Genomic DNA, 10,183 nt, shown 5'->3' on the forward strand with positions numbered 1-10,183 from the left:
CGGAACAATGATGAACCCTTAATTCAGCTATACTGGTGCTAAAACATTACATTTAAATGAGCTACATTTGCAAAATGTTCATAAAAACGACACAAATTGTAAAAACAGTGGGCTCTATGAGAAGAGCAGGATGAGATGCTGCTTCTCATTTAGGCTCTGGTCAGCGTGGTTACTGCTTCACTTCTTCTTGTTTACGATGTTGTTGCAAATCCAGTTCATGCCATCCTGTGGAACAAATCAGGCTCACGATCAGTTTCAGTTTCAGCACAAAACGTTGCTGCTTTAAACACAGACTGATTCTCAGCGTATGTACGTTAAGTTACGAAGGCGGAGAACGTTTTTTTTATTCAAGCGAGGTCTGACCTGAACGCCCTCCCCAGACACAGCCGAGCAGGCCTGAATCTGCCACTCACGGTCCCGGTACGTATGTAGATTGAGTCCCTCGGCGATCTCACTGGCTGGTGATGCTGTGGCCAGATCCTGCTTGTTGGCAAAGACGAGCACTGGAACACCCTTTAGGGTCTCCTCATCAGTGAGCTCCGACAGCTCCTGCAACCGTACACACATCTTTTATTGAGGTACATATAACAATTACTTCAACACCATGCGGTCTCTTGACTGTGGATAGAACGCTCACCAGTCCTGTCTCTTCAAACCTCTTCTTGTCTGCACTGTCGATAACATAAATCTGAAAAAGCAAATAGGAAACAGTCAAAGTATACAGGTGCCATATGTAAGAATGTTCAAAACACCGAGGTCTTTTAGGTTTACGTTTTTTGACGTAACTGACAACCCGTGGTTGCTCGGCAGCTGAGACTTTACTGACTGCAATGATTGGTAGACGGCGGTAGGTGGCGCCACATGCCAAAACATGATTTCAAAACATAAACATGATTTGCAGTTTGCAAAATATTTTTATTAATGCAAATATTTTGTCTGTACTGTTGTTGTTGGTGAGTTCAGTTTGTTATATGAACATTATTCCTGAGTCTCTGTGACATATTAGGAGGATTTTACGGCCAGTTGCTTTAGATTTATTACATAATGCACCTTTAAACTTACAATTGTAAAAGAGATCTCATTAAATGATGCTTTTAATATGAAGTCACTAGGGTGCATTTTGTTATTAAAAGGATGAAATTAAAGGCGCCATATGTAAGAATGTGGCCAAAAATGGTTACTACACTCAAATTCAAAATACCGAGGTCTTTGAGTCTTGTTTTCTCCGCCATTGTAGCACAGACGTAACTGGCAACCCATGGTTGCTTGGCAGCTGAGACTCTACTGACTGTAATGATTGGTAGGCGCCACATGCCAAAACATGATTTCAAAAAATAAACACGATTTGCAGTCCACAAATGTTTTTGGTTCTTGGTGAGTTCAGTATGTTATATGAATAATATTCCTGAGTCTCTGTGACATATTAGGAGGATTCTTACGACCAGTTGTTTAAGATTTATTACGTCACGCACCTTTAAGTAATAAAACATAATTAAGTCACTGCTTAAAGAGACAAATAGAGTTGCCCAAATTGTGCATTCCTGTGCCAGTTGTCCTGAATAATAAACATTATGGATTAGCTCTTGTTTTATGGAGCTGTTAAACAATAGACACAGTGGACGCTCACCAACAGGTCTGTGTTGTCCAAGTACTTTTTCCAGAAAGGCCTGATCTTCCTCTGCCCTCCGATGTCCCAGACGTTGAGTTTCATGCCGTGAGAGGCGACGCTCTTGATGTTGAAGCCCTGAAGTGGACAACACAAAGCTGCGGTCACAATGCTGCACATCACTGCCTTCAGTTCAACAGCATCTGGAGGGCCCCGGCCAAAGAGTTTTGGAATTCAGGAATTCATCAACAGGCAACGGAGCAGAACATGCAGGTGTGTATATATTAGTCACGGTTCACTTGCTCTTCATTTCATTGTCACTGCATGTCACCAGCAGGAGCAACATATGGTCTTTATAAGTGCATTTATAAGCGAATGGTCACTGACTTAATCTGTGGCTGGTTTTCATAACGCTGTTCCTTTCTGTTACAGTTGTTGAGGTTGTATAACAACTTTATCCTGCGGCCATGTGAGTCTGAGGATAAGAGTGGAAGGATCAAGTGCAAGGTGTGTTTTTGTGTCAAGTCTGATTTAGCTTAGTGGTGACTGGACTGCACGTCTCCATGTCACACTCATCCAGGACCTTGCTCTATGTCTTGTCTTTTCAGAGTCATGCTAAGCTGTTAGAAAATCATATTAGAGGCTAGATAAACACATAGGTTATTTAAAATCAAGTGTAAGAGGATGATCCGACCTCCCATCATTATTTTATTTTGTTTACTGATCAGAAGCCAAAGCATTTGTACTGTAATACCAATCAGAGTAAAATGCTTTTCAGAAAAACAGATCTGAACCCCATCACTCTCACAAGATTAGACACAATTCCACTGCCTTTTTTTTAAACTCTGGGTCACGGCGACATAACAATATCTAAATATCTATTGAATAATAGGACTGTGGCTCATAGAGGGAATATTTCTGCACCTTGTTTATGTAAAATTCAATAAAAAACATAGCATCATGTTCACTAAGGTGTCATTTGACATCGTCTGCCAGCCGTGTGACCTTCCTTAATGTCGCTGTACACACTGTGTGAGTGTGAGAGCACGAGTTGGCAACACCCCCTCACCTGCGTTGGTGTGATAGTGTTCACATCCTCAGAGGCGAGGCTCTTGAGCAAGGTGGTCTTGCCGGCGTTGTCCAGCCCCAGGAGCACGATCCTGACCTCCTGCTCTGTGGTTCCCTTCAGTTTCTCAATGACAGAGAGTAAGCCCTGCGAGGACAGGGAAGGTGTGGGGGAGGGAAACGTGAAGCAGGTCACAAGGGGGCTAGTGGGTAACACTGTTACCTCACTGCAAGAAGGTCACCGGTTTGAATCCGGGCATCCTCCCACAGACCAAAAACATACAGAGGTTAACTGAACGCTGACTGTACCCTCGAACCATCATCAGAGACATTTATAGCACATTTCGATATTTGCAAAACTATTCTTTCAGTTCAGAATTCTTAACTTATGTATGCCGAGGAAATGTCAGCATATCTTGACATTTCCACAGGGGTGCGGCACCGTTTCACATAATGTCTGGAGGTAAACAAAATGACTAAAGCTTCATGACACACTTTATACCTGAAAATGTACAAAAATCATCCCACTGATCTCTTTTCAGTTTTGAGGTCACAGCTCCACCTACAGCACAGCTGACTTCACATATGGCTGCACCATCTTTCTCCACCCACAGCCAATCTGCAGGCCTGATTTTTGGAACTCAGTGCAGCCACCCTTACTCTGCATTAACGAATCGAGTGCTTTATGTAGGAAAGTTAATCAGAACTCTGTTGATATAATGTTGCCCTGCTTATTTTTGAATTAGTCTGAAGCAAGTCACACTGTGGCTTTAAATGATTAACTTAGGGCAATGGACACTACAGTGTGATCAACAGTATGTCAAAGGCCATTCAAGGTTTGGTTTGTCAGTCATCATGGCTAAATCCACATAAAGATATTTGATGACTTGGTGGTTCACACCACAGGAGTCACTGACACGACCCAGACGTCCACCTCTTCTTTTGAATCAAACGAATACCAAAGCGTCACACATTCGGTTCCACAAAGTCTTGCCGCTCAAGAATCAGGGCACTTACCTTTTGAGCTTCTCCCATGGTGGCCTGTTTCCTGCGTGTTGACTATAGGGGGCTGCAGCTACATTCTCCAGTCAAGCTCAAACAGGTGTCTCAGCTATCCAGGTGGCCCAGGTCTCCTTTACAGAAAATGTATCTGCTGCCTCCTTCCTTTTCTGCTTCCTCCTCAGTAAACCAGGGTGGGTTAAGTGCTATATGTGTCTCTGATAGTAATGTCTACCTGGATGGCTTCTTAATATTGCTGTGGAGTTTGTGGGCAGGAAGGAGGAGGAAGAGGAGGAGGAGGAGGGGTGGATGGGACTGGGATTAGGAAGCCAGAATTAGCCCTGTCCATGCAAAGGCCACCCCATCCACCCTCCCCCATTCCTCTGTCCATCCCTCCATCTCAACTTTGCAGTGGCTTTACCTGGATTATCCCTTAGCCACCTGCTATGGGACACACACTCAACACTATACCTTGTGGAGGAAAAAGACATTTTGCCATATGTGTACGAGGAAAATGTTGTTATTGTATAGAAACAAAGCAGCAGTATGTTGATATTAATGCTCCCACACACTTCAAAAGATTAGATCACCTTGTTGAGGTTTAATCAACGTTTAAAGCCCACATCAAGCATTAACATCCCATATCTCCATTACATGTCAGCCACTACAGCTGCTCTGTATCTTTTGCACGCCTGTGAGTGGAGCATTCACTCTAGGATTAGTTTGAACAAGTCTGTCCTGTGTCTGGATTAAAACATTTCCAGGCTCTTTTCCTCTATTGAGCAGGCTTTCTGGTTAATGGGTGTGGTTAAGAGAAGTGCTGTGTTACACTGGTCTGGAAGTGGTCCCTGTATAAGCTCGTAAGCCATGCACACACACTCACACACACAGAGAGGGAGAGAGAGAGCGGGCAAGGGATTAATGTCATTTTATTTCAATATTCATCAGATTAATTCATCTGGAATGTGATATCCTCATTTAGGACTCGTTTAGGACGCGGCGTTGGAACTGGGCCCCTGAGCCCTCTGCTCCATCCTTTCTCTGTGTTTTGCTGCAGAAAGAAACACAACAGGAGGAGGCAATTGTCACACTTGATAACTAAACAGAAGTAAATCCTCTCAGCAGCACTGCCCTGCACAAAGTTCATGTTTTACAGGTTTTACGTGCCTCTTAGTTCTCTGAGTGGTGCAGTTCAGCCACCCTGCCTTCATAAATGTCCAGACATTAGTAGCATTGAGATCATCATGAAGTTTCATTTCCAAAAATATAGGGGAATCCTTTTTTTTTTTCTTTTTGCAATGGAATTAATTATTATATTCAAAAAGGGCCTTACTAGTTGTTTTAACCTTTAACCCTATGGACACAGAGCATTTAGACTGCCTTTTCCCCATAACTATAATAAAATGTACAGTATAAGGCCAGAAGAATATGTGTATATATGTGTAATATAGGGGCCCACGGTTGGTGTAGTGGTTAGCACTCTTGCCTTTGCAGCAAGAAGACCCGGGGTCCTGGGTTTGAGCCCCGTTTGGAACAACTTCGGAACAAGGGCCTTTCTGCAAGGAGTTTGCATGTTCTCCCCGTGTGTGCGTGGGTTTTCTCCGGGTTCTCCGGCTTCCTCCCACAGTCCAAAAACATGCGATATGGGGATTAGGTGAATTGGTCACTCTTAATTGACCGTAGGTGTGAGTGTGTGAGTGAATGGTTGTTTGTCTCTATATGTGGCCCTGTGATGGACTGGCGAACTGTCCAGGATGTACCCCGCCTATCGCCCAATGTCTGCTGAGATAGGCACAGCACCCCCCGTGACCCTCTGGTGGAGGAAAAGCGGTAGATAATGGATGGATGTGTAATATACAGTGTCTTAGATCCTTTTTTCAGCACAACCTCTGCAATCTGATGAAACATTTATTTTTAAATTTGGACCATTTTTATAAACACACCTGAGCAAAAAGTACTCATAATTTGACTTGGCTCGTTTTTATGAACAACAAGAATAGAAAAAAAACGGTCTAATTTTGTGACTTCTGCACAATTATTGCTACTTTATATCGTGACTAAAAATGCAACATAAAATGAATCATAACTTAACTCAACAACACATAACAAGGTGAAAAAAACACACCTGAATATGCAATCTATAAACACCCCCAGGATGTCCATATAAGGAGTTGTCTATCATTCCCACTGCAAATTACCATGGGTGCACCTGCAGCACAGATCCGTGCCATGTGGCTGCACGTTATATTTAATCAATATGTCAAATGGAAGGTTACAGTAATGATTAATCATTTGCATTTTCAAAAATAACTAATTTTAACCCATATATTATTCAGTAAATCACATCATATCATTATGCATGTGAAAAGATAAATCTGAGAGAGGACAGATGATCACAAACTTCTTTTTTCCATTCTCGAACTCCTACCGTTTTCTCTTTTCAGCTTGAACTTCATGATCAGACTCATGACCAGAATCAGAGCGGCAGCTGCAACACCACAGATCACCAGCAGGTAAATACTGTCGTCTAGATGAGGACACACAGACACAGGCAGTGACACAGTGCTATTATGGGTCAGTGGGGGGGGGGGGGGGGGGGTGTACAAATCTATTGAATATTTTAGCTTTTTATAAACACGAGGGTCTTTTGTGGGTGTGTGATATAAACAGGGAGATGTTTACTTACTGTTTACATTGACATAGTGTGGTGGAGACTTGTAACTGCCACAGGAGCTGTTCACGCAGCACGAGTACGCGCCTTTGTCAGATGTGAGCACTTTTTTCAGCAGCAGCTTGCTTGTATTTCCTTGCAGTTTCACGCCCTCCTTCATCCACCCAAAGGTCAAGCTCAAATTGTGATGGTTGTGGTCGCACGTGAGCGTGACGTCATCACCCTCCTTTACTTCAAGTGGACTGCTTTTGACGGATATCTGGAAGTCTGAGGGGCAGGAGAAATATTTTTTCACGAAGGGAAATCAACCGTGATATTTTTATGTATTCACTCAGAAGTTGGGGGTTTTCTGAAGGTTACCTTTTTTGCATTTGGATGAAATATTTGCATAATCTGCATGTATAAAGAGAGCAGAATCAAGTAAAGGAAAGGAATGAATACAGGCACTGGCAGCTTTTACATTCACAACAAAGCATCAAATGACACAATCAAAGGAAGCATACGATAATACCTATCATATACGCTACCGTTCAAAAGTTTGGGGTCACTTAGAAATGTCTTTATTTTTGAAGGAAAGGCACTTTTTTTCAATGAATATAACATTAAATGAATCAGAAATACACTCTATACATTGTTAATGTGGTAAATGACTATTCTAGCTGCAAACGTCTGGTTTTAATGGAATATGTACATAGGTGTATAGAGGCCCATTTCCAGTGTTCTAATGGTACATTGTGTTTGCTAAATGCATTAGAAGGCTATTGGATGATTAGAAAACCCTTGAAAACCCTTGTGCAATGATGTTAGCACAGCTGAAAACCGTTTTGCTGGTTCTTTGATGAAAGCAAAGTTTGAAGGGCAAAATTAGTCTTGACTATATTTTCTATTCATTTTGCAACTTTGTTTTGATGAATAATAGTGTGAGTTTTAATGGAAAACACAAACAATTGTATAGGTGACGCCAAACTGTTGAACGTGTGCTGTGTACATGATTTTAAATGTAATTTTATTTATTGTTAAAAACAATAAGAAATTTGCAGTAGAAAGAAGAATATATGGTATAGTAATTGAAAATAACAGACACTCAAAAATCATGGAGAAAAAAGTTAAAATTACATGATAAACAATATAAAGTAAAAAAAAGATAATTTTAAGATAAAAAACAGTGCATGTATTTGTCTGAGAACATGAGAACACATTTATATTTGATCTCTAACCCTTCTACCCCCGTCACAGTCAATAATGTTAATATTGTGTTCTATATAATTTATATAAATGCATTTCTATTTGAGTAAAAGAAATGAGACGACACCGACCAACAATGCACGACATGTTTTGGCAGCTCGGACAAGATTCTATAGGGGAAAACAGAGATGTGAAGGAATTCAAAAACAATCAATGACATTTTCCTTTGGCATCTTGTCTCTTGAGACAATGTCTGAGCAACATTAGCCTCCAGATGCAAATATAGGAGCAGGTATTTATTTTTGTTTATTCATTTAATTTTACCTTGTTTGGGGCTACATCTCAGACAGTGGACAGAAACACAGGTCGATTCAACACCAACTGGAAATAACAGAGGAAACGTAGGTAAGGCATGTACTGTCTTTACTGACAAACACACATACAGGTCCCTTACCTGTGAAGAGATGGCCAAGCAAAAGATACTGAAACATCATAAACCGAATTGTGTACAGTAGGCCTGTGTGTAGAACAATAAAAAAGCTCACAGCATTTACACAAATTAGTTTAACGTCACATACGAGGACACTATATAACTTTATATCACCGTGCTGAATTTATTATTTATTTATTTCTATGTTACCTGTGCTGGTGTTGTCTCTGAATGATGGAGCTGCTCTGCTTTGCCAGAACAAACAGTCAACGCAGTGGAATAGACAGGGCAGCATTGATCATAAACACTGATACTGATGCAAATCGAGCTTTCTTTTCCTGGATGTTCATATATGCACAAACAATACCACTATTGTATGTTAGGCTGCGGTTTGCTATTTGCGACGTGTTGCTGCGTGGACACACAGAGAGAGATCCTGAAGTGTAGGAGTGTGCTTTACTTTACTCAAAATGTTCTGTTTTTACACTGTGTCTCACTGACTGAATATAAAGAGCAGAAATGTGGCTTTAATGGACTATTTCTCACAATATCTGTTCCTCAAGTGTCCAGCAGAGAGTGCTGCTCGTCAGCCATCTTCTCCCTCAATTTATACAACTTCCAATAATGTGATCTGACTTTGAGGGTCAGCTCAGATGCCGAATTCCCAGAATAGATAGATGATAGATAGACAGATAGACTTTATTGTCTGTTCCAATCAGTGACAGAACATTTTCTTTGACACGGCTGCATCAATAAAACACAACACATTCAACACATTTCAAAACAAAGCAGAAATAAAAAGAAATAAATAAATGATGAGCTGTATCTCACCTTCACGAACACTGACTGGATATTGGATGAGATGAGAACATAAATCTGGACCTGGACTTTTAACATTATTGACCCCCACAAAGGAGGTATATGCCTTTGCTGGAGTTTGTTTGTCTGTCTGTCTGTTAGTGACCAACATATTGTAACTCATAATATTCATTTTCAGGAAATGTCCGCAATGGGACCAGGAACAAGTGATTACATTTTGGGCGTGATCCGTAGATGCTATCACTATTTTTATGGCTATTTTGTGGGGGGCTGAGCTGCCTTGGCGGAGGTCTGCGATCTCCGAGTTCTTTTCTAGTTTCTTAAATGTCTTAATTACGTTACTGCTTTTGGTTGTGGCTTTTTTTTTTTACACACATATTTTGAAAAATCTGATTTTTGTTGTGTGGAATCAAGCATGAACAGTGTGCTTCTTCAGTAAAATGTGTCATGTGCATGGGGATGTCACCACAGACACTAAAACAGACATTTTTGTTTATATTTATTCCTTGTGCAGATGGACAGTTATACAGCAATTCATCCATTTTGCTGCTTCAGAACATTTTGCACGTACACCCGGGATAAATTGTGTGACAGAAATAAAGTTTTTCTTGGTTGCTTCACCTTCTTCTTATATTTTAGAAAGCGAGGCTGTGCTCATTGTGGCCTTTTCCGCTCCCTGGAGCCTCTTTGCATAAAAGCTTTGATATCCTGGTAAAAGTAGGCAGGACTGTTGACGATACTTGACAGCCAACTGACAAAACTGCAGCTGTTCCTGGGGGGGGGGGGGGAGTGTGCACCTTTAATCAACATGTCCTGCCTCACCTGGGTCAGCCACACTGAAGGCAGTCAGGTAAGATCAAAAGAGCTTTACTCTGGCCTGAGAGGCCTTTTCTTTTCTCCAGCTCTGGCTTGTCTGGACTCGCCGTGTGCTTTTGCTTCTCGAGGATGGTCACTGTCAGAAGACTTTATCAAAGGTTCTGCCGCCTGGCAAAAGTTGTAGCACTGAAACAAAACAGGAAATATGACAAGTGGAGCTCCATAGCCAATGGCATCATGGTGCATGAGAAGGTATGACGAGCATTTCTCACAAGCTAACTGAGGGCGTTTTCTATATATATATATATATATATATATATATATATATATATATATATATATATATATATTAATAGTTGAAGAGGAAGTTGTGCAATCTATATTAATAAAATTGTTTTTTTTAAATTATTTTTGAATGATTATGACCAGTGTAAACATGTATTTTAAAATACCTTGAGACATGTAAAATGGAAATAACTTCATTGTGTCCAAAATGAAAACTGTGGCACGTTTAAATAACGTCTCGGATGCAGAAGAGCAGCTGTGCATTTTCCTGCCTGAGATTATCCAACGGTGTGAGGCTGCATCAAAT

General features: G+C 41.0%; 1 protein-coding gene across 1 annotated transcript; it reads right to left on the minus strand.

Moving 5' to 3' along the window:
- Nucleotides 1-177: 177 nt before the first annotated feature.
- On the minus strand, nucleotides 178-3,706 carry arl3l1 (ADP ribosylation factor like GTPase 3, like 1; the record flags this gene model as incomplete). The annotated part of the gene is made up of 6 exons (XM_083891194.1): nucleotides 178-225; nucleotides 364-549; nucleotides 638-688; nucleotides 1,628-1,744; nucleotides 2,676-2,819; nucleotides 3,689-3,706. 6 exons carry the CDS (start codon nucleotides 3,704-3,706, stop codon nucleotides 178-180), a joined length of 564 nt encoding a protein of 187 aa, XP_083747320.1.
- Nucleotides 3,707-10,183: the final 6,477 nt, after the last annotated feature.

Source organism: Microchirus variegatus (assembly GCF_963457635.1).
Source record: "Microchirus variegatus genome assembly, chromosome: 6".
In the NCBI taxonomy this organism is placed as follows: domain Eukaryota; kingdom Metazoa; phylum Chordata; class Actinopteri; order Pleuronectiformes; family Soleidae; genus Microchirus; species Microchirus variegatus.